Source organism: Gadus morhua, chromosome 21, assembly GCF_902167405.1.
Source record: "Gadus morhua chromosome 21, gadMor3.0, whole genome shotgun sequence".
Taxonomy (NCBI): domain Eukaryota; kingdom Metazoa; phylum Chordata; class Actinopteri; order Gadiformes; family Gadidae; genus Gadus; species Gadus morhua.
Genome location: NC_044068.1, coordinates 17856508 through 17881865, shown reverse-complemented (window position 1 = coordinate 17881865; position 25358 = coordinate 17856508). Strand labels below are relative to the sequence as shown.

Here is a 25358-nt window from a genome sequence, read left to right as displayed (position 1 = left end):
CCTGCTCGCCTCTTCTTCTTCTGGATTTGTGTACCAGAAGCAGCGCCCCTTATGGGCCTGGAATGTTTACTACAGCGTTTCTACAGATCTTTCCGGTATCGCTTGGCTTCGTCTTTACGGAGATACTTCGAAACCGGATAGATCGAAACCGTGACGGTTTCGCCCGTTTCGGCTTCGTGTGGACGGGGCCTAAGATTCAAGATTCAAGATTAAGATTCAAGATGCTTTATTTATCCCGAGGGAAATTACTGTGCAACAGTTACAATACAAAGGTGGGAAAGTAATACAGGGTTAGATTCAAAATAGATAAAATAGATTGAAATAAAATAAGTACAAACTAAATAAGTGAAAAGGAGCGATTGGATAAAAGTGGTAAAAGTGGTAAAGTGATAAATATTATAGCAGAAATTGTTGGCAGCATAAATTAACTAAAGTGATTAATTGAAAATTGGGTAAAAATAAATAAATATATAAATAAATAAATTGGGTAAAAATAATTAAATAAATAAATAAAGTGACATTGGTCTCAGGGCATAGTGTCTCCACGGTCCCTTCTGCAGCCGGTGGTAGATGCATTAAACAGTCTGATGGCCACAGGAAGAAAAGACTTCCTCTGGCGTTCTGTGTTACACCGGGGGAGGATGAGTCTGTTGCTGAAGGTGCTTCTGCTCGAGGTCAGCACCTGGTGGAGAGGGTGAGCATTGTTGTCTAGGATATTGTGCAGTATACACAGCATCCTCCTCTCAGACACCACCACCAAAGAGTCCAGCTGGACCCCCAGGATGGAGCCAGCCTTCCTGATGATCCTACTGATCTTCCTGGCATCTGCTGCCCTCAGCCTGCTGCCCCAGCACACAACTGCAAAAAAGATGGCACTGGCTATCATCGACTGGTAGAACATCCTCAGCATGATGTTACATACTTTGAATGACCGGAGCTTCCTCAAGAAATAGAGTCGACTCTGGCCCTTCTTGTAAACAGCCTCGGTGTTCTTGGCCCAGTCCAGTTTGTTATCCAGGAATACTCCAAGGTATTTGTAATCCTGGACAACATCCACAGTCACACCGTTGATGGAGATGGGTGTAGGGGCAGATTTCCTCCTGCGGAAATCCACCACCAGCTCCTTAGTCTTGGTGGGGTTGATAAGCAGATGGTTAGTTGCACACCACTCGATAAAGGAGAGACAGATAACACTGTCTCTAATCGAGCACAAGCATATTTCTATACTTGATTTCTGCTCCGTGACAAAACTGCTGTGGATTGATTTGAGTTATGCGCTCTCTTGGTTGATGACGACATTCGTAGGCCTATTATGTCCAAATCTAGGAAGCCCAGGCATTTTGAAAGAGTAGCCATTGACTCCTGACTCCTGATTCGCTCATTCACGTTCTGGTCACATATTTTAAGGAGCACTTCATCAGCAATGGGGGCCTGATAGACACGGCGCATTAACCCTCTTCCACAAATTCTTGGAAGATACATTTTACATACAATTAATGTCAGTCTCTATGATATTTGTTGATTGCGAGACATCTGGTCAATGTAATTGCAATTGGTCATGGCATGGGCTCGGAAGGCCCTCCCATGAGTTGTAATGGGATGATTAGCAATCTGGTTGATGAAAACTCACATCAACAGCAGGGAACCAGACAGACAACTCGCCGTTAATCTGGACCCCTTTTGGTCCTTCAGCTCCCAGTCTGTCCTACTGTGAGCAGGCGCAGTCGCAGAGGGCAAGTTAACCTAAGATGAGATCTGACAACAGGTTTCTCTTGTGCCCCGGGCCCTTCAGCGAACTTGGGCCCCTGGGGATTTGCCCCGTCAACAACTGGATAATCCTGCCCTGCTCACATGTATCTGTAAATCTGACCAATTGGAAATTTGCTTTGGGTAACTAACTACAAATTTTTGGACACTCAGATGGAGCCCTGAGTGGGGCATATTTATATTCATATATATATATATATATATATATATATATATATATATATAGTACCTGTTTTGCTCCTATATTTAGAAAGTGATGCTTGTAACTATTGAAACAAGTTATTTCTTAATTACAGAGAGAATTGATGTCTGTGTATAATCATTTGCAGGCTTGTTCTTCCGAGGGCTCCGGCCAGCCTGCCCCACGTTCCCTTTTGTTCTCTGCCAGCCCCACTCATTATCCGGACCCCCCCCCTCCTCCTCATTAGCGGCAGGATGAACAACCCGTCCCGCACGTCCCAAACCTCTGACCCCCACCGGGCGAGCCACGTCCCCCCCCTCGTTGGCAGTCCTCTCCACCCAAAGGCTGGCAGGGCTGGGAGCTGTGTGGTGGTCCCATTTGACGAGCCTCCCGCCCCTGACCAGAGCAGGGAACCAGGGCGCAGCGAGAGGCAGCGAGAGGCAGCGAGAGGCAGCTCCGGCGCCCCCAGAGAGAAGGGGGTCTGCAGTCTCCGTCGGGTGGGCTTCTTCGGTTCATCACGTCTAGCGGGTCCCGAGTCGTACCTGGGGCCACGGTGACCATGGATACGGCGTGTGGCGAGGGGGCTTGGCGCCACGGTGCGGTGGCGGCGGCAGCGACCATGCGGAGGGGGAGCTACGACGACTCGGCGGTGTCCCTCCGACCGGTGAGTGAGGGAGCGGCTCGCTTGCCCGAGGCGCGGCAGAATCACTCGGGACTAGGATCGCTCTGATGGCTCTCTGATACAATGTCATTTTTTATCATTCCAACTTAGTATTTATATTGTCATAGATAGAAAAAAATATATATTCGTATATGTCGCATACAATTTAAAATGTGTAATATTAAGTAAAACGTTGATTGGTTAATTGTAGGGTTAGTAGATCAAGTTAATATAACATATTTGTTAAATATCGAACTGTAATTGATGTAAATCCATCTCCTTTGAAGTTATCCATATTCTACCTGCCTGGTGAATTTAAAACAAATAACCACAGCTTTCCATCCTCTGACTCAACCAGTTATTCAACAAAGACTTCCCATTAGGGGCCAATGGGAGCACCCCCCCCCCCCCCCCCCACACACACACACACGCACACTACTGTGGCCTGGCTTCACACGTCTGACCTAGCCAACAACCCATTAGGGAGGACGTGGTGATCACCAGCCATGACCGACTTTTGTGTGGAGGGAGAGAAGAGGCAGACAGATAACAAAAACATTGGCTCTATTCTTGTGGTGGGCCCACATGAATGACATAACAGCGTGAGAAAGCATTAACGATGGCATGCAGTTGTTCTGATCCAAATTAGGGCTGATTGAGTCTGACTGTGTCGGTTCAGACCGGTAGAGGAGTGGTGTCACTTCTGTCAAGTCTCACAGATTCCAGGAAAAACAAATTTATTACGTTTAAATATAATGGAATTGAATTTATTAGACTCGTACTTAACCACAAAAAACTCATTAAGACACAATTTCAGTTTTTAAAGGGGGCCCAGAACAAGGTAGGCAGCAGCATTGAACAACATGACGTTCCAGACACAGGGCTCCAGGCTAACCTTTCATTAGGATCACTGTGGCCCCTTACTGAACATTTTAGGGGCACAACCAGAAATTTAAGGGGCACACACTGTAAATCAACATGCCAATGTGATTTTCTCTTTTTTTTTCCACTGTATTGTACAAAGAAAGCCATTGGAAACAGGTCTAAAAGCACTGATGAATGCATATGTAACCCTGTTCCTGTAAGGGACTCTTATTCTGAAGGAGCAGAACGGAAGTGTCGGCGTGTGGGTCGCTGTTTTGACTCTGTGTTGGGAGCGCTGGAAATAAAGTGGATCGCCCCGTTCAGTGAATGGAGTTAACCGATTCTTCTTTATAACCCAAGTATAGGCAACAATAATTTGTGCATTTGATTATTATTCATAGATTAGAAAACAAAAGGAGATCGTTAATACTTGGGAATAACATGGGAATGAATGAAACGTGCATGCGCATTTAAAGGACAGCCTTTACAGGAAGTGCGTCATTATTGCGCATCTAGGATCCCGAGTCGCTCTGGCAGCCGAGTCGATCTGGTACTCACACCGGCTTGTCGTGCCGCTTGACAGGACGCTGCGCATCCTCTCTGCCCGCTCGACTCTCCATTGAGATTGCAGCAGGCGCGACAAACGCCTCCCGTGTGAAAAGCCCTTTATGGCACATGAAGTCCTGACCGGGTTCGGTTGCTGCTGGTTTTGCGATTGCGAGCGACACTTCAGGTGCTGGATAAATTATTCAGGAGCGGAGTCAACTAAAACCGTCCACATTGGATGATGTGCTTTTTTTGCACAGCAATCTAAAGCACCAGGCCAAACACCACATAAGCCGCGTTTACATGGACACATCTGTTCCGCAGAGATTTCTATGCGGAACAGAAAATGATCATGTATACGCCTCATTCGGAATACAATTATCTGTTCGGCATAGATTCTATGCCGAATAGAAGAGGTGGTGTAGTCCGTTTTAATCGCCATGTATACACTTATTCCGAATAGATTGGGGTTAAACTTAGAGCAGCCGCAGTAGTTCGCCATTGGTCCACTGAGCTCCGTCGGTACTTTTAAGCACACCGAACTTCACCGCTGTCAAGGAAAGTGGATTTATTGCCTGATTCACGTCTTTGTTATCACTCCGTAAAAGTAGTCCGGTAAGCGTGTCCGGTTGCTTAGCGACGGGACATGGGCGTTTATTAATGACGTGTCCGCGCGCGTCCGAAATAACTGTAAATGAGTAGGCTACTACTGGTACTTTTGCAGGCTGAACGTTAAAATACTTCTTAACTTAGAGAGATGGCATCTGCAGTAGTGCGCAATTGGACCTTCGAGGATTCCTGGTCACTAAATTCCCGTAAGACCACTCTCTCCTCCACCAGTCTTGGCTGCGGACTCGCATCCAAATTCCTCTTGTTTGCGACGGAGCTTAGGGTAAATATAAAGATCTGACGAGAAATTGACGTTGCTGCGCTGTGCTGCTCCTTCTTAATTGAAGGAGCAGGCAGAGAAAAGCTCTCTCCTGCTGTGCTTTCATTAAAATCTAATTTAAAATCCCCGATAGTGATAAGACATCTATTATGTCGCCGCCGGTCCAGAGATGTGTCAGGTGTGCGCGAGAGACATAACGGACACTTTTGTTACTGCCATGTATACAGTACATTCGGAACACATTTTAGGAACAGATCTATGCCGCATAGAAATCTATGCGGATCAGATGTGCCATGTAAACGCGGCTATAGTGTTATTCCCGGCGTTCCATTCAATGTGTCTAATTTTCCGTCAATATGAATTTATAGCGGGGAGGGTTGGGTGCGGAATGTAATTCGCGCTACTCTGGGAACACAGGTCGGCTGCGGTTTTAAGAATTGCGGGTACAGGCGGGGGCGGGTTTGCAAAAAAAGACCCGTGCAGGACTCTGGCACTGGCACACTAGCCGCAGGTCCGAAGAACGAGTCAATAGTTTGCTCACAGAGATGTTTACGCGTGCTCGATAATTAATCTCTAGGACCCTCCCCCTCCACACATTAGCCACTAACAGTTGCAATCCCCTTCCTTCTCAAACTCATTGGCCTGCTACAGATTCCGGATTTGTTGACGTGCCTCTTCCCCGTTTAGTGTGTAAAAAACAACAACATTTTGGGCGCAAGTTGCAACCATTTAGTCGCAGTCTGGAGCCCTGAGACGGACCACAGTCAACATTATATTGTGCATGTAAACTCTGTTCCAGGTGTTAGGTGCACCACTGAATGTTACACCTAGCACCTGGCAGCGTACTACGGTGAGGGTTTCAGTGCGCCCTAACAATTAATCCCCCACCCCCTCCCTTCTCCGTTCCATCTGGGAACATGTTTGGTTTTATTTCGCTTGTTTCGTATATTTTAATTAATTAATTAAGGGCGCCACCAGAGAGCACCCCCAACACATTTGCCGCCCTAAGCGATCGCGTAGGTCGCCTATGCCGAGCGCCAGCCATGCCCTCAGGACTAGGCCCTCAGGACTAGGCCCTCAGGACTAGGCCCTCAGGACTAGGCCCTCAGGACTAGGCCCTCAGGACTAGGCCCTCAGGACAAGGCCCTCAGGACTAGGCCCTCAGGATAAGGCCCTCAGGATAAGGCCCTCAGGATTAGTCCCTCAGGATAAGGCCCTCAGGATAAGGCCCTCAGGATTAGTCCCTCAGGATAAGGCCCTCAGGATAAGGCCCTCAGCATAAAGCCCTTAGGGCATACTGCGTCAAATGCAATGTTTAGTTTCTATTTTTTTTTTTTTACAGGCCATCAAAACTTCCTCTCAAATATGCAATTATTTGTGCTAATTATGACACCAAGTCCCGAGCTAACCTTCAAATAGCTTGAAGGGTTCTTTGGAAAAATATCCATTCTGACGTCGGGATGCCAGGGAGCTGTTTCATATTCAGCCCCCTGTTTCTTGATATACGTGTTCCATAAAATATGAAACATATTTTATGTTTCATATTTCATAGAACAGGACTGCTTCATATTCATACTCAGAACAAGGCTTTTACATTGCTACTTGACGTGAACATTCAGAGAACGTTTCGATTGGATGCCTCCAGCACCTCAGACATGCTGGATTCACCAGCATTACAATAATAACATACTTATTGCTTTGCTCACAAACAAAGGGTTATGAATTGTTTTTAAACAAAATCCTACTCACAGCTGTCACTTGCTGTTCTGCAATGCAAAACTAAACATTCATCTTCCCTCTCAACGTATAGATGCATGCAGATACATCATCTGCTAAATGCCCTTCATTTAAATGTAAATGTGAATCAAACAGCCACAGAACTTGAATACTAATGTATCGACTCCATTAGCCAGTACTGTGTAGTCAACGGAGTACATTCCAATCTGTCACAAAAACCTCTCGTTCAAAAGCCAGCTGCTACACAAAAGCATATATTGTGTAGCTGTGCAGGCCTACAGTATATTGTCCTGTAGTGATGCTGTCAGCCAGATACTTGGAGATGGCATTCCTGTCAGCTCTAACGATGAGTCAATATCAGTTTTCTGCTGAGCTGGAAGCTTCCAGAGTGGAGCACCCGATGCAGAGAGATACGGTTTCCAGCAGGATTCACAATAATCTGCCTTTCAGTTTATGAGACACCAAAATTGCAGGGCGATTGTGTTGTTCCTGTTTCCGCTCATCTTGTTCTGTCTTCCCTCGTAACCTAATTCTGGGTGGTCTAGTCTCGCGTGGACCAATCAAGAGTCCAGTGGCATCAACAATAATCTGTTGAGGCTACATTACGAGTGGCCTGAATTCACCATAATGGAGTGCTGATGTGCTTTTCATGGATTGAGCGATCAACAACAAAAGACGGGGATGGTTTTTCTTTTGCCCTCATATTCAAACTTATGCTCTCGGCGCACAATTTCATGGGTGACATGCCCTCTAGCTATGATTGCTTCCTTTATCGGAAACTCATTGAAGAGAATAATTTATATTTTTGTCCACAACCTTATTCAGTTATTTAGTAAAAAAAAAGGTTTTGTGTGCGTCATAGCTAGCTAACTTTGTATTTAAAAACGAGCACCAGTTAGATGAACTCAACGTGGCTGTTATTCTAAGAAGAGTGCTAGTCTGCATACGATTAATAAATGCAGTATGTTAATGTTTTTCGTGAATTCTACAGCACCTTCGAACCCTGGCTCACAGACGACGCTCCGCGCCTGCCCTGGCCTTCGAGAGGGCCCTGGGAATGCCCTGGTCTCCAATCAGGTCTGTGCTGGCTTCTGATCAGTATCTGTCCATGTCCGCGTTTCTATTGGTGCATTTTTGCAAAGGTCATATGTTGCAGCTAACGTTTTGCTTGGCTATCATGATTTACAATATAAAACCTCCTACTAAATGACTTTGTTGTTTTTATGTTTCCGTGCTCTGTAATACTATCACCAGCATACAGGAGGCAGCACATTGAGAAACCTGGAAAGTCTTATAAGATTCACTCACTGTGATTTGTTGATAGCCCTCGGGATTTAAAGAGAATCATATTTGGCTAAATTATTCTTAAATTAATCTGTACCCTACCCTTTAAACCTTAAGCCATCGACTCATTGAAACTATCTGAACAGAATGGTTCTCAAGCCTAAAACGCCCCCTGCCACGTGTATAAAACAGAACAGCTAAAGATGTTATTTCCGTCTGACATTTGATTCATCCTGGGCTGTCTAAGGTCGATTGTTTTTCGGTCAGTGAGATTATGCTGCAGTGTGTGGTTTGCCTAGCCCACTCACGTGTACTGCAGAGTGGGATCTGTAAAGTCCCCTAGACCTTCTACTGGGTGAAGTCGCTAGAGGGGGATTTTACAGCACGTCGGATTCAAATCACCTGCCGCTAAATCCCCCAAACAGATGGCCGAAAACTCTGAGGTCGGTTCAAACGCTGCTGAAGAACAGCTGTTTGACATACTTTACTAAAAGATGAGTTCCATGTGAAGGGAACAGTTTGGAACAGTTACCTGCATTAGTCTCATTAAAATAACAAGTTGGCTTCAGGATCGATATTTAAACTAGAGTATACAATAGTATACAAGTTCAGTAGACAATTAACTAAAAAATCTTAACACAAAATGGATTTAATGGTTAAACTTAAAGGGTTAATGCTAATTTTGTTGTCTAGTTGCTGGTTGGTTTGAATGAGAAGGTGATATCAATGTATACTTTTTTTAATTTAAACAGATTAAAACCTCAAATGTAAGAATAAGCATGTCATTGGAACTTTATATATTTGGTTTTGGTTCATAGCTACAGATGAATGTAATCAAACAAGAAACACCAAGAATCAGGTGATCAAAGAAAATGCAGAACAAGCGACATAAACAGAACTTCCCCAACTTTCCACTCTTCATTTGAATGAGTTCCTTAATTTGTTATTTTTCAGTCCCACAGTGTGTTGGTTGAGGTTGCACACTTGACGGAATATGGACCATCATGAAATTGCTGCTGTGTACATCTGCATAATCGCTCTAATGATAAAGAGTAACGTAAACATACAACATTGTACGACTTTAATATTATGTATGACGTTTTAGCTCTAAAAATTTATAGAAGCCACAATATTTTGTTGGCAGTATTTCTCGTCAACAACGCCTCCAATAAGTTCCGAAGCGTTGGTACGGAACTTATTGGCGCTAGAGAGGAGGGGCCAGACCGAGGGAAACGTCACAGCTCCCCCCCACTCTAACACTCCCACCCCTGGGCTGTTTCCCCCCCCCACCCCCATTGTACTTTCTCTTGAGGTTGTTTCTGTGGCTACGCACATATCCGTGTAATGTGTGTGTGTGTGTGTGTGTGTGTGTGTGTGTGTTTACGTGTATGTGCATGATTCCTACACAACAGAAAGAGAGATTCAGCGTCTCGTGTGTGTGGGTGTGTGAGATTGTGTGTGTGATGGTGCGTGTATTGAATCCAATTATGCATTTCTTGTTTATTGACCATTTTGAGTATGTCAAGAGGTGATCAAACTGATAGATCCAATATCCAGAATGCACATGCAAATCACACAGACATGACCTTTGCCCAAAACCGCAGGTTTCCTATAACTGAAGAATGAGTGTGAAATAATTAGCTATGCGATCACACAACTGATTGGAACAACATTTTCTTGGTTTATTATTGAAAAGTGGGAGCGGTTACTACTACTACTTGTGGGTGTGACACCGAAATGTGTTGTTCCCCTTCAGTTCCCACATTTCAACATGGAGCACTATAAGAACTGGGGACTTGAAGGACATATGTAGTAGTATCTGTATTAAGGTTATTTTTTTTACAGTTACAAAGGAGAGATGAGGCCGGTCTGTGTTAAAACAAGGTGATAACACAATTAGATCACACAATCCAAAGCACTTTCCATGGTTGGTTAACATCATACATTGGTTTGAATTGAACATTATTATTTAGCCTTACCATGCGAGGCAGAGCTATCCTCCAGATCATGATCATGCAGGAATTCCTTTTGCCAGGCTTCAAGTTTTGCACTTGTGGTCAAACAATGGACAAAAGAATCCTTTGAGGAACCACGCGATCTACGTGATATGTTGATGATAGGCAGATGGTTCATCCAATCACCTGCCAAGTATGGATGCCCTGTTACAAACTGTTTCCAAGCACGACTTCCAGAGGGCTCTGTGTAACAATCAGGTTTTTCTGATCAGCTTTGAGTTGTGTGGAGTGCTGTGCCGTATGGCTATGGCCAGGTTCTGTGCAAACAGCTGGGGAAAGGTTTCAAACATAAACTGTACCTCAACTGGCTTGGGTGTGAAACACACACACACACACACACAAACACACAAACAATCTCTCTCAGTGAACACAAACTATAACTGTGTCACACACACACACACACACACACACACACACACACACACACACACACACACACACACACACACACACACACACACACACACACACACACACACACACACACACACACACACACACACGCACGCACCCAAATCCCTCCCCCCCTCCCTCCGCCTGCCAGGGAGGAGGCGTCCTGCTGGTCAAGCCTGGACCAGTGTCCCTTTGTCCTGGGCCTCAGCAGTGAGAACGGGGAGCTGCTGCTGGACCAGCTCGTCCAGGTCACTGAGGGCAACCAGACCAAGGAGAGACACCTGTTCCTCTTCAACGACGTACTCGTCTTCGCTAAGCTGAAGTGAGTGTGTGGATTTATAACAAACTGAAATTCAAGTTAGTTATAAATTCGTAATTTCATGCACAGGCCTAAAGTCTGGATAACAAAATCTAAGTGTCCTGCAAACACTTGCTATGCTTGCCCCCTCCCCAACAATTTGTAGGAGTAATGTAGTCTCTAGCGTTTTCAAGGAAGTTGGCCTCGGGACGTGAGAAGCGAAAACGGTTGAAACCTCAGGGAGGGATGATGTTGCAAAACGTTTCAAAGAGGAAAGCACCAAAACGTTTTATCTCAGAAACCCCCGATTGAGAAGTTAAAGCCAAGAATAGTTGGACCATAGTTCACAACCTTTCGTTCATTACTGTTAAGATGATGATAATTTGATGACACAATAACAGCTCTAAATGACTCATTAGGGCAGGTTATTACTTTGCACATCTTCATTTCTTGAACACAACTTTAACAACATAGTGCCAAACAGGAAGTCAGGTCAACGACGTGGGTTATCTAGGGGACTTTATGCTGAAAAACCATGGGTTGTCCCATTGTTCAGCAGTTTGTGAAGCTGTTTACAAACAGTAAATCTTACTCTTCCAATAGACAGAGAGAGTATTCTGGTAATCCCCAATACAGATCAACACATATAATCTGTCTGCTACAACACAGCAGGGCAGCTAATAGCAATTTGAGATTGAGGTTCCCTCTCCTTGAGTTTTCTCAGTCACATTTGCTTTAATTTAAAGTGATGGACAAAAAGATCTAAAACGTGAAATAACAATAACATATCAGAGGCATGTATCCACTCAACCTCCACCTACAGAATATCAAGTCAGGAAAATATGAATATATTATACATATATTAATATCCATCTCACTCAGCCAATAAACCTTCCCAATCAGGCCTTTTCCCGGACGTACCTAGACAACTGTTTTTCTTTTACAAATTATACCAACAAAGGCCAATTATTTCAAGCTGCATTCTGTGATTTCCCTCAGGAGACCGGAGCCCATGGCAAAGGGCGCGTCTAACAGGGCTATCAGGTAGATTGAGGTTGTTTAGGGCTCGAAAAGGTTTTATATTGTGAAGTTGAGTTGATAAATAGCACAAAAGGATCCCCAGTTGACCAATATTCAACCAACATTCAACACATCTTTCAATATAATATAAATGTAATCTATTTGAACACATTTAGTTTGACCATCAGGAGACAGGTGTAACGATGGAAACATCAGTGCCTGGAGACCTCCATCCCCCTCCAGCGGGGGTTTATAATCAGACGTGGATGACAGGGGTATCAGCAAGGGAGTAAAGGACAATCAGTAAAGGACAGCACAATCTGAAGCCATTACAACATCATTTGCTGTTGTGTCCTTCTTCTTAGCGTTAGCCGGTGGTCATATCAAGTGTTTCCACGGTGCCGGACTACATACCAAAAGATTACATTCAACCCTAGGAGGATGAGATTCCTCTCAACCTTTATTAATATTGGAGTTATTCCACCCTATGGGTATCCTGGCTAGGATCCACACCCCACGCTCCTTTGTGAAGGTAGCAGGACGCACAATGCACATCATTTACAGGAACCAAAATGTCTGTGCAGTTTGATTCTGGAGCACATTGTTTACTATTGATTTACTAGGCACGTGAAGGGAGGGGATGGGATTCTTGTCATGAACGAAAGATCTGACACTCTAATGATAGAAATTACTTTTAGTATTTCAGTGAATTCATCATAAAGCTAAGGGCGCTGATGGCTTTCAGGTATAAATAGTGTGCTTAAGGCCAAAGTATGCTACTCATGATGTCGGATACGCAATGCAATTCCTCGCCCGATCGATCTCATATGCTGACTACTATATGTAAATAGTATTGTAAAAAATCTTCCAAAGATTTCAAATCTTATTTGGTCCTTAATGTGCAAAGTGAACAAGGTACAAAGTAAATAAGGTGCAAAGTGATTCCGGAAATGATTTAATAGAGGACGAATCACAGCCCTTGCCGTCTCCGTCCGTCTCCGTTGCGTCAATGGATAGTTAACAAATATTGGATGCGCACGCAGAGCTACGGAGAGGGTCTCCGATGACGTAAAGGGCTCTCCGTGTCTACGTACAGCACTTTACGGAGTAGTATAAACCAGCCTTTAGTTGGAAAATAGTATTACGCATAAGTCAATCTCCAAGCAGAGTTAGCTTGCATTGGATTGACCCACATCGCCGGCCTCGTGAGACCATCCGGATCTTGCAAACATTTGAAAATGACCAATGAGTTTGAGTTCATGAGCAACAAGGAGAACCGTCGCCTGCCGTGATGGGAAAAGAACGGCAGCTCCCGAGGAAAGAGCAGCGAGAGCAGCAAACCCTAACTCCACCATCCAGATGATCTCAGGAAACACTTCGGCACATTTTAACTACTCACATTTCGTCTTTAAATATTATAAATATATAAAAAATATGTGCAAAAATTCACACCACACTAATAAAAATGAGTTTTGGGAGGAAGAAGGAAAAATTCTGTGAATTGGGGAAAATCTGTCTTGGATATTGTGGTTTTCCACTCACAGGCGCCCTGGCTGCAATTGAAAAACCTTTTGTTGTGTCCTTCCATGGAAACGTGTGTGTCTGTGTTTGTGTGAGCAGGTCAAGCGCCAGCTACCGTCTGAAGCACAGGGTGATGCTGGAAGACATCTGGGTCTACAGCTTTGACGATGATGACGATGACGAGGATGATGAAGAGGCTGGAGGGGATGTGGACCTCAGGGTCACTCTGGTGTTGGCCTGGGCGCCCACTTACTGCATCGTCTCTTTCTGGTGAGCATCTCTCTGTCTCTCTCTCTCTTCCCCCCTCTCTCTCTCTCTCTCCCCCCCTCTATCTCTATCTCCCCCTCTCTCTCTCTGCCCCACTCTCTCTCTCTCTCTCTCTCTCTCTCTCTCTCTCTCTCTCTCTCTCTCTCTCTCTCTCTCTCTCTCTCCCCCCCTCTATCTCTATCTCCACCTCTCTCTCTCTGCCCTTCTCTCTCTCTCTCTCTCTCTCTCCCCCCCTCTATCTCTATCTCCCCCTCTCTCTCTCCGCCCCTCTCTCTCTTTCAATCCCAACTCTTCCCTGCGCTCTAATTGGTTAAAATGTTAAAGCCAGTGTAAGCAAATTTACCTTGGAAGCGTTTTTCATCACTTCAACAAGACAGCGATCAATAAATCAAATGCTCTGGCAAATAAAAGAAAGAAATCCGGTATCTGTTGCTGTCATAGGCCTGTAATAAACCAGGCAATCATGAATGATTGGACAGCCTACCTGTCTGTCTACCTGGCTGTCTGCGCACCTGGGCATTTAGCGCACAGGCCCAGAGTCATCCACAAGGACCAGAAACAGACCTTTACTAAGGCCAGCAGGCTAGTCTCAGGTTTTGGGGGAGACCCGAGGAGAGAGGTGGGAATGTTTTTGGAAAGATGCTTTGAGATCTAGCTTACTCTGGCTGGTTTCTCTCAATGGTTTACCCTAGCCTGAAACCAGTTTCACAGAGAGAGAGAGAGAGAGAGAGAGAGAGAGAGAGAGAGAGAGAGAGAGAGAGAGAGAGAGAGAGAGAGAGAGAGAGAGAGAGAGAGAGAGAGAGAGAGAGAGACATCAAGGTCCTGTTTTTGAACAGAGAAGTGGGAGATACTCTTTGAGGCATCACAAGACTGTTGCTTATGAAATAGGAAGTCTGGAATGGACAGTAAAAAAAAAGTTTAACCCCATCTCTCATTGTATGGAGTAACCAAGGATTCCGCGTTTTAAAATAGAGCTCTTCAGAACAATCACGAGTTCTTCGAAAAGCACCCCCATTCTCCCAGGGTCCTTAGGATGTCGAACCAAAGAAACAGTGAATACTTTCCAGAATGACAATGGGTATGCATTAACCTTGGGTGAATCACCCACTCCCACGTTTCCCTTTTGTTCACTAAAGTAACAGTAAAAACACAGCAGTGGGCCCACTGCCTTTATGCTCAAGGGTTTTCATTATACCTATTCCCATAAAGGGTTATTGTCTTTCACCTCCGCCTCCATGTTCATGCCATGTCATGTCATGTCGCCCTAATCCAAAAGTCCCCGAGCCTGATTTTACTTTTGGTTTGTTTTGGAACCTTTACGTATTTTCTTTTGTTGTTGTCTTTTTGTTGCAATGTGCTAGACATATTTACGGAAGAGGATTAGGGCCACACATGTAAAAAAAAAATTAAGTTCTGACTTTATTCTCAGAATTCTGAGAAAAAAGTCAGAATTCTGACTTTAATCTCAGAATTCTGAGAATAAAGTCAGAATTCTGAGATTAATGTCAGAATTCTGACATTAATCTCAGAATTCTGAGATAAAAAGTCAGAATTCTGACATTAATCTCAGAATTCCGAGAAAAAAGTCAGAATTCTGACATTAATCTCAGAATTCTGACTTTAATCTCAGAATTCTGAGAAAAAAGTCAGAATTCTGACTTTAAAGTCAGAACTACGGGTATCTGTAAGGACCAACCTCCGTGGGAGAGACACTTTGCTTTATGCAGTAGGAGGAAACCTATGGAAAGCCAAGAAGGCCACAATCCGGCCCTAGAATGGCGCGGTAAAAGTGCAAAACCGCACGGATTCCGTGCGGTTTGGCAAGAATTCGGTTACGGAATACGGTTTTGAATGACTAATAGCCGCGGCTATTAGTCATTCACTCCAGCTATTAGTTATTCACTCCGGCTATTAGTTATTCACTCCGGATATTAGGTATGCTGAACGAGCCCTCCCTCATCTTTGCTTGACCACTAAGTTTGAAGGCTGTCTAACCAATCAGTGAAGAGAAATACCAGACTAAAGTAACGCATTGTCGAGACTAGAGCTGCAGTGCCTCCATGTTTCGCCGTAACATAAAGCTGTGTTGTCTTTACTAGTTTCACTACAATGTAATGACCATCACTAGCTAGTGGAAAATACATTTGTGTCTAGTACAGGGATATATTTGTATATGTTAGGCTATATATTGAGATGGCAGTGTGCGAAATACCCGTCAATATTCGGGGATGCCCTCATCCCCAGATTGTTCTCGATATGCCGTAGCCAGCTCGGCCATAACATTACAATATTTCATGGATGCAAGCAAGCCCTTAGCTAAGACAATCAATCTATATCTATAGCCTACATGACAACACACGCACACACGTTAAACACACTGGTAAAGCAATAGGAGCCTGCATTGGCTAAAGTTGTTTGGATGCACGTTATTTTATAACAGGGAGGGGCAAAGTTGTGCATTACAATGCAAACACGACAATAATTGGCACCGTTCTTGCACACTCAGAAGAACATGAACTGAATATGTTCTTATGCCAGGTATATAGCATATCGGAGACGGGCACACAATCAGTGCATTTGCAAATGAGAGCCTGCAGTATGATCGATCTTGTGACATTATTTAACCATCCATCTACAGCTAATACGATCAGACAGATACCACATATAAGCCCACAATAAGCCCAACATCACCACGGCAGGTGTGCTCTCTCTCGCACATTCACACAATCACTCCAACTTCTCCAACTCCAAGGCAAAGCTGTTTCACTAAAACCACAAACAACCACAACTAACCAGCCTACATATCCACAACAATGCACAACAATCAGTTCTATACATTGCGTCTATCTTCTGTTTGGCACACATGGCTAATTTGCATACTCGCACAGGACTGTCGGCTCCGCTTGTCAAAAAAATAGATTTGTGAATAAATGCTTTGAATTCTGAATACTGGACTTGGTGAGCTTAAATAGGCTACATTTAAGTGACCTTTAGTGAGATGGCCTAAAACGGAATACAAATGAATTATTCTAGGACATAGGCTTTCAGGATCAATTCAGAGGTTCAACTGTTCGGGATTCATTTTGTTTAGCCAGTGAAAGTGATCAGCTGTATTCCACACACTGTTAAAAATACTCCACTACAAGTAGGCTATAAGGTCACTTAATAGCCTATTTAAGCTAACCAAGTCCAGTATTCAGAATTCAAAGCAGGCTTTCCATAGGTTTCCTCCTACTGCATAAAGCAAAGTGTCTCTCCCACGGAGGTTGGTCCTCACAGATACCCGTAGTTCTGACTTTAAAGTCAGAATTCTGACTTTTTTCTCAGAATTCTGAGATTAAAATCAGAATTCTGAGATTAATGTCAGAATTCTGAGATTAATGTCAGAATTCTGACTTTATTCTCAGAATTCTGAGATTAAAGTCAGAATTCTGACTTTTTTCTCAGAATTCTGAGAATAAAGTCAGAACTTAATTTTTTTTTACATGTGTGGCCCTAATCCTCTTCCGTACATATTGAGCACTATAAACATGTACAAATGTTTGTTTGAGGAGGTTGGCTGTGCAGCTTGAGTGGTTTCATGTTGTGAGGCGTGGCCACTCGAGACAAACACTTTGAACTTAATCAACGTGATATTCAGTGGGGACAGTTCTAGCGACACGAAACATTGTGTGAGGGGATTAAGCAGGCTTAGGGTGGATACAAATGTAGAATATCGGTTTGAGTGTGTGTGTGTTTGTGGAGTGGAGTGGGGGACACAGTATTTGACAAAGTTCAGCTGAAGCCACTCTCCCCTCTGAGGTCTCAGTGGGTGAAACTTTAAAGTGTGTCACCGCGTCACGCTGGTGTTTCCGTAGCGATGGAACTCTACACTTTCCTTTGCCGACGCCGCGGCGGGCTCGCTACAGCGTCGGCAAGAGGAAGTGGGGGCGTCTGATGTCATGGCAGGGCGGGTTTCAAACCTTGTTAGGCAGCCATGACGCTTATCGCAGTGTTTGTCTGAACTTTGTTAAGGCCCCAGAGGGCGTCTCCGCGGCAGATCAGTCAAGCAACAGTCGGGAGTCGGTTTGCTCTCTCTCTCCGTCCCGGGGTCTCTCTCTTGTTCTCGTTCTTGTACTGGATTAACTCATCCCACATCAACCCCCACATGCTGGTGCTCTCTCCTGCAGCTCACCGGGAGTGAAGGAGCGTTGGCGGGCCACCCTGCACAGGTACCACGGCTGTTTGACTGACTGACAATGGACATAGAAACAGTGTCACTGTTAGAACCACGTGGAGACGCTCCATGGAGATGTCACCCACTGCTGTTCAGAAGCTGAACCACTCTGAGGTTTAGAATCGTGAGGCATTTCAACCTAATTTAAGAATAATGCTGTTATGTTTCCATTACTACTAGGCTCGATATAGAGTGTTTTATAACTCATCATTTTATGTACGTTTTACTGTTTGCGAGTACTTTGTACTTTTTAGGTTTTTGTATACAAAAATAGAATTCTATCATAGCCCAAAAGCAGTTTGGGTAGTGATATTACCAATTAAGTTAATGTTAAAACTGTATACACAGACACCTGCAAGTAGCAAATGGAGAATCTGCTTGGATTCATACCATTGTGTGATGAATGTAAAAAGAAGCATGGGAATTAATTTCCTTCTGTCTCGAATTGCAGGAAGATTATTGAGGCCAGAGCCACGTCTGGCGTTACCGCGCCAACACCACACGCACTCATGAAGGTGTTGAGTGGAACCGTCACGGTGAGTCTCATTCCGGAGGATTGATACGTCTCTCTGTCAGCTAATGGGAAGGAAGGAGTCACACAACAGGATCACTAACTCAATCTTTCTATCTTTGTTTTTTCAGAATAAAACTCTAACAGGAGTTGGCATGGAACCTTTTATTGAGTTTCAATCTGAGGTAAGTTCAGCAAAACAACACAACAACATTCGCTGAGTTTGTTTCTGAGGAATACCAACCCTCAACTGTACGTGCAGCTAGACTGCAAAGCCCCACCAGAAAAACCCACCCTGGGCAGGCCGCTCGCGGTTTTGGTCAGGGTGGTTGAAGAGGCACACAGTTCAAGCTAGCAGGTGTATTTTGAATACTTGGTTGATTTAACCAGTCATGAGTTCATGTGTGTCTGCAAGGAGGGGGCTGTGAATGGTTTAGCCTTCCTTCATGCCCTATTCCTTTTGCATTCACCTCCTTCATAGCCATTGACATGAAGGCTACTATGATGTGTGTGTGTGTGTGTGTGTGTGTGTGTGTGTGTGTGTGTGTGTGTGTGTGTGTGTGTGTGTGTGTGTGTTCGTGTGTGTGCCAACACACTTTCCTCTCACATGTTCATCACCACAACATCCCCTTATTCAGTTTCCCTGTTTCTGTTTCCAGGCTGACCTCAAACAGCCCGCCCCGGGCAAGCCTCCCGCCATCCTGGAAGACAGATTAACCCAGCCAATCGGTGAGCTTGAAAGGCTGCCTGCCGATATGAATGACCCACCTTCTTTCATTAAAAAAAGCCAGAGCGCGAGGCCAGAGGTGTTGTTAATAGCACAGTTATCTTTTCAGACTTCCTGTGGCCAGCAGCCACAGGAAGTCTGAAAAGATAACGGTGCTACTGATTAAGAGAGAGGTGTGCTAGTTTCCTCAGCAAATTTTCACTCTCTACGGGCTTCTAGTCTCTGATCTCTCTCTCCTCACTTCTTTTTACCCTCGCAATCTTGCCGTCGACTGGAGCCTTTTGCAGTCAAGCACACACCGAAGCACACGCACATACCCACAAAAATACAGGGTTTCAGAATGTCGAGTGAACACAGAGATACAAACCAGACAGAAGGGCCAATATAGACAAGGATCTCTCAACACGCACACAAAGTAACAACGAATAACTCTTTTTTTTCTCTTTCTTTTTTTTCAGAAAATGCCGGTAAATGGAACATTATACGCAGAGTGATGAAGGGCTTGTCCAGACAGGAGCTGGACTCTGGGGCCCAGCTGTTTGGACAGCCCCTGTCCAAGATATGCCCAGACAAATGCTCTCTTCCCAAGCCACTCACTGTAAGTCAGATGTCATGCTGACATGACATGACACACACACACACACACACACACACACACACACACACACACACACACACACACACACACACACACACACACACACACACACACACACACACACACACACACACACACACACACACACACAAGCGCGCCATGTTGTCTCTGTACCTTCCTTATGCTTCAGAAAAAAAAGGATCAAACTCATCCAAAGTTTGTTCTGCACGCTTGTCATGCCATGAAACACACATGCACACTCTGAGTGTCATCCCTTTGTCTCCTCCAGGACATGCTGGTGCTGCTGAGGAGTAAGGCCCCATCCACGGAGGGGGTTTTCCGCAAGCCGGGCAACACCCGGGTCACCAGGGAGCTCCGGGAGCAGCTGGACGCGGGCCAGGAGGTTGACCTTGAGGGGCTCCCCGTGGTGCTCCTGGTGGCGCTGCTCAAGGTACGTGCACCCACCTCTGTGCTCCGTTTCTCCTCGTTTAACATCTCTCTGCGCCGTACTGCCGCAAGGCATTCCCTGTGCGTTTGTGGTTTTCGATATCCACGTCATCAGGTCTTATAAATGGTTCAGCGCTGGGATTGCTTTCACAGAGGTTACAACGTCCGTAACAGTCGTAGTTTTGTCTCTAAGTATGCGTTACATAGAAGGTGGGCTTGCTAAATCTGCTGGCTTGACCTTTCCCTTTTCCCACCAACGCAGTGTTTTCTGAAGGAGCTGCCGGGAAGCCTGCTGGTGTCTGACCTGTATGTCCCCTGGGTGAAGGCTCTGGATGCGGACGAGGGCCGACAGAGGTCTTCACAGATCAAGAGGTAAAGACTAAAGGGCTCTGCTGGGCAATTCACTCTGATCAATCTGAATGATTGATGGAGATGAACGCGCTGCGATGCCTTGGGCCTCTCGCATGGTTAGATTGAAGGCTTGCTGAATGTTTGTGTGAATGGGCGTAAAAGTGTGCAATAAAAAAAAAAAAAAAAGCAGGAAGTAGCATTGTCTGATTCTGCGTCGGCATTTCCGCGACGCACACTTCTGCTTTTGAACCATCCTCCGTCTAAATACACGCATGAAATTTGGAGCCAAACTGAAGCTCACCCTCTGCCCCCTCCTCACCCCTTCCCTCCCTCCCTCCCCCCTCCAGGGTTCTGGGCCAGCTCCCTGTGCACAACCGGCTGCTCCTGCAGCAGCTGCTCAGCGTTCTCCACCACGTCCTGGAGCAGTCCGACACCAACAAGATGGACGCCCACAACCTGGCCGTCTGCACCGCGCCCACGCTGCTGCAGCTCAATGCCACCCCTCTGGAGGAGCAGAAAGAGAGGCTAGAGAAGGTAAAGAATGCAAAGGATCAAAGATCCACTGTCTGGATATGACTGCGCTTGATCCACGGGTCGCCCCCCTGAGCTCTGAGTTCTGCGGTCGGAGCGCAGACGGAAGCCTCAATGTGGTTTCACAATCACGAGTTTCGACACGTGTTGTATATTGCGCTTGCATTCTGCGAAATACGGATGGCCTAGCTCTTGGTATTTAGTTATTTGACTTTTGTGTCACAATTGTTTTTGTCGTTTGTCGCATTTATGATACTCCTATGCTAGATGCTAACCCTCTCGTTGTGCCCTGCAGGTGACAGAGCTCACGCAGTACCTCATTGAGCACAGCTGCGAGCTGCTGGGAGAGAATGTTCTTCGTCCTCTGGGGGACACCGAAGAGGACAACTCTGGTGCGTTGACGAGACATCGGCACACATTCTAGTCGCCGTTAACCCCAACCCGTTTTTTATAGAAATGACCCTAACCGTGTAACCACAACAACAGAATCTCAATCCTGACCCGGCTCCCTCGTCCTTCCACAGACGCCCTGAGCTCTCAGCTGCACGACTCTGCGTACGACAGCACCGACCCGGAGGCGGAGGCGGACCTGGCCGAGGGCGCGGGCTCCGTGGCGGGTTCGTCCCGATCACTGCCTTGCTTCACCACCAGCCCCGCTTCCAGCCTCCCTTCCTGCTCCTCCGAGGCCTTCGCCAAGCCCACCTTCAACCGCCGCTGCTCCGAGCCCATCCTCAAAGCCCTCCGCCCCCCTTGGGAGGCCACCCCCAGGGCCGGTCTGAGCGGCCTGGCGAGGAGCCAAGACGACTGCTCACTGGAGAGCAGGGGTGGCTACGAGCAGCACCCACTGAAGAAGCAGATCTCCGATGACTCGGTCTCGATCCGGACGCCCGCCGATCCAGCAGCTCCCGCACTCGTGGAAGGCGTCGCCCCCTTGTGGAAAGACTTGCACTCCTCCACCGGCTCTATCGAGAGCGCCGCCTCAAACCAATCGGAGGGCTCGGTTTTCAGCAACTCCCCGCCGCCGTCCCCCACGTGCCAGCGCAAGTGGTCCTCAATCCGCCAGCCCCGGTGGGGTGCGACACCCAGGACGGACGGCGGCCCGGTCCCGGACTCAGAGGGGAAGCGCAGGACTCAGTCCATGAAGCTGGGCGGGAAGGACTGTGGGAAGACGCTGAAGAAAGCGGCTGGCTTCTCCTTCCGCAAGAACAGCCTGAAGGCCGCTCACGAGGCTCCCAGAGACACGGCCTTCACCTGCGGGACGCTCCGCAAGGACTCTCAGCCCGGGTCCCTGCGCCGGCCACGCCCCCTGTCGGCCATTGAGGTCTTCCAGCTAACCTGCCACCCCCCGTCCTACGAGCAGGCGGTGCAGAGCGCCGGCCCGCCCACTGCTCCACACCGCCCCCCGCTGACGGTGCAGGACGCCCAGAGGGAGCAGGTCTGGAGGGCGCCGCGACGCCCGGCCTCCATGAGCGACGACTTCCTGTCCAGCTCTCCGGTCAACCGGTATGCAGACTGCTTCCCCTCGGCCCCGGCGGCAGAGGAGGTCCGGGACGAGGCAGGGGAGCGCCGGCGGCCCTTCCGCCAGAGGGCCACGTCGGAGTCGGCATACCGGGCCCGCCTGTTGGCGGCGGCGCAGAGCTGCAGCCAGCCCGCCTTCGAAGAGTATTCCTACGCCAAGGAGTCCTACATTTGAAGAGTACTCCTACGCCAAGTAGTCTTACATTTGAAGAGTATTCCTACGCCAAGGAGTCCTACATTTGAGGACCTGTTTTGTGATCAATTTTCTTCTCCCGTTTCCCCCTTTATCAACTTCCTCTTTCACCTGGAATGTATTCCACATACGTGCAACCGTTTTAAAGGTTGGATGCTCACTGTAGTACGATTTAGAGTACAATTACAATTTAAGAGAAAGAAAGGCTATTGGAGGTTGCTAGTCCGTCGTTGAAAAGCTATGTAAATAAACACAAAATTATTTTTTCTTAAATATTTTCACTTTCACTTCTCTGCTATGCTATTTGTTGTTATTTTTCATGTAGTAAATCTAGGAGATTCTGAGAACTGTGCTTAGTTCAATCATTCAATCTCTTTTGTACATTTTGTGTTATCTTAACTTCACATCATTCTCACTTTCACTACATTAAAGCACCTTTATAACAGTATACAGTGTTTCATTCTTTTTGGAGTTATCCAGGGGTGCAAATTCAGTGTGGCAGACAGAGGTGACCAACTGAAACAAATATTGCAATAGGACACACAATACTTTAGCTACTACATGGTCATTTTACAAGTCGATGTAAGGCCATGGTGTCTATGGTTTCCACTTTGACATCAATACCGTTTTCAGCAGTTCACCGCTTGCCCCTGTGTCCAGTTACAACTCTTGGATGTTTGATATCCTGGTTATGAGCACATTGATTCATTTAGGATGAATATTTGGATTTTGTGTTGCTTTGACCCACCGATAGCGAGTAGCGACGGTGGACCTTTGTGTTCAGTTGATAGTCTCGTTTGATATCCATTAATACAACTGGGAACTGAGCACTTTATTTTGTGAATTTTAAGGCTGTGTTCCACTTAAAATCCCCCCATCCTACACTTACCCCTGCAACTTATTGAACTATTGTTAGGCAATCAGACTTCAGAATTATCCCAGTGCCAAAAACTTTCTCTGGATCTTGGCTCATATATTGTGTCGGGCAAAACAAAGATACAGTTTTGGGAGCTGCTAACCTCTCATTTAGAATATAATGGTTAACAATTGCCCTTTTATTGAATGTATAATTAAAGAATGTCGAGTGGATGTCTCCCCCCATCAATTGTGTCAATGAATGGAGTATCCAATTTCTAGAGACTAATGTGTTATTTCATATCAAACGGTTCAAGTGCCAGCTAAAATCAAGTTTCAATGAATAGACTCATTATTTTTTATAACAGGAGTGTCATAATATTGCTTTATGCTGATAAAGTGGATATGGTTAGCCTTGCGCTGTTAAAGTGGATATGGTTATGGAGTCAACAAGGCTGAGAACTGTTAGTTCTAGCATAGGCCCGGTTAACCAGGAAGAAGCAGACGCACTCATTTTTTTCACTTGTTTCTTAAAAGCTTTGCGATAACCACCTCTTCCTTCCTCCTTCTTATGACTATTGCAGAAAGACATTGTTTCTGATTTTTATTTTAATGCAGCTTGTTAGATCAAATTAAATTGACAACTTGCCAATGAAAAGGGTGGGTCAAAGGCCAAGGCAATGACATTTTACGGAGCCTATTTTTTTAAAGGGCAAAAGTTAATACTTGAAAGGAGGTAAACAAGAGAAGAAGAAACACTACATTCCTAGATCACTCGATGATTGTTGGTTGTAATCAATATTTAATATAACGTGGCAAAGACCGATTTTAGATGCAGACCTGACATTCAACAGTAGTGAGAAGGGATTGCCATGGTATGACTTGGATGAGCAGACAACAGTCAATAAAACAATAAAACTGAAATTATCATCTTCGGCCCAAAAAACATCATCCCCACCTCCCAAAACTTCTTTCTTTGCATCGATGGTCACTATGTCACTCCCTCCCCCCTGGTCAGAAACCTCGGAATCATCATGGGCCCCACAAACATAAACAGCGTCAGGAAAACATCCTTCTTCCACCTCCGCAACATTGCACGCCTTCGACCCACCATTTCATCCTCAGCTGCCGAAACAATAATCCACGCCTTCATCACTTGCAGACTCGACTATTGCAATAGCATTCTGTATGGCCTCCCCTCCACTATTCTTTAAAAATTGCACTATGTTCAAAACTCTGCTGCAAGACTGCTTACTAACTCCCCCTCCAGAGAACACATTACTCCCATCCTCCGTCAACTTCATTGGCTTCCAATAAAACAAAGCATCAATTTCAAGATTCTCCCCACCACCTACAAAGCGCTAAACAACTTTGCAACCTCGTACATAACAGATCTCCTCCATTGCCACTCCCCCATCTCACCTCCATCACCGAGACCAAGTATCGCACCCTGGGGGACAGAGCCTTCACCATCGCCGCCCCTACCCTCCGGAACTCCCTTGCTCTGGCCATCCGAAACTCTGATACACAACATTTGACAAATCAACCGCTGCCATCTTCCACTCTCTCCCGCGTTCTTAATGTGTTGCCAATTGTTGTGGTGTTGTTTATTTATTTATTCTTTCTCTTTTGTTTGATTGTCTGTACTGTCTGTATTTATTCCTTTATTCATTGTAAAGCGTCTTTGAGTACTTAAAAAGCACTATAAAAAACGGATAAATTATTATTGTTATTATCCTTAATGGTTTAGGAAAGTTTGAGAGTAAACACACAATGTGTGTATCATCATGGCAACATCAAGCTCGATTTAGAACTCACAGCATTTTATGCAATGCAAAGGTTTAATCAGTACTTTTAACTGAAATGTATTTAAAGGATAACTTTTAAGTAAGTGTTTTGCCATTTAGTTGAACGTGCAGAAACCAAAGCAGATTGCATGGAAGATTGTGACGAGATAACAACTTTCTA

At 45.6% G+C, this 25358-nt stretch overlaps 1 protein-coding gene across 1 annotated transcript; it reads left to right on the top strand.

Moving 5' to 3' along the window:
• The first annotated feature begins 2334 nt into the window (after positions 1-2334).
• tagapb (T cell activation RhoGTPase activating protein b) lies at positions 2335-22983 on the top strand. Its single transcript, XM_030345717.1, has 14 exons — positions 2335-2612; positions 7637-7722; positions 10489-10659; positions 13276-13446; positions 17613-17654; positions 18111-18195; positions 18302-18355; positions 18830-18899; positions 19356-19495; positions 19785-19946; positions 20205-20314; positions 20641-20827; positions 21120-21216; positions 21349-22983. Exons 1-14 carry the CDS (start codon positions 2508-2510, stop codon positions 22515-22517), a joined length of 2649 nt encoding a protein of 882 aa, XP_030201577.1. The 5' UTR covers positions 2335-2507; the 3' UTR covers positions 22518-22983.
• Positions 22984-25358: the final 2375 nt, after the last annotated feature.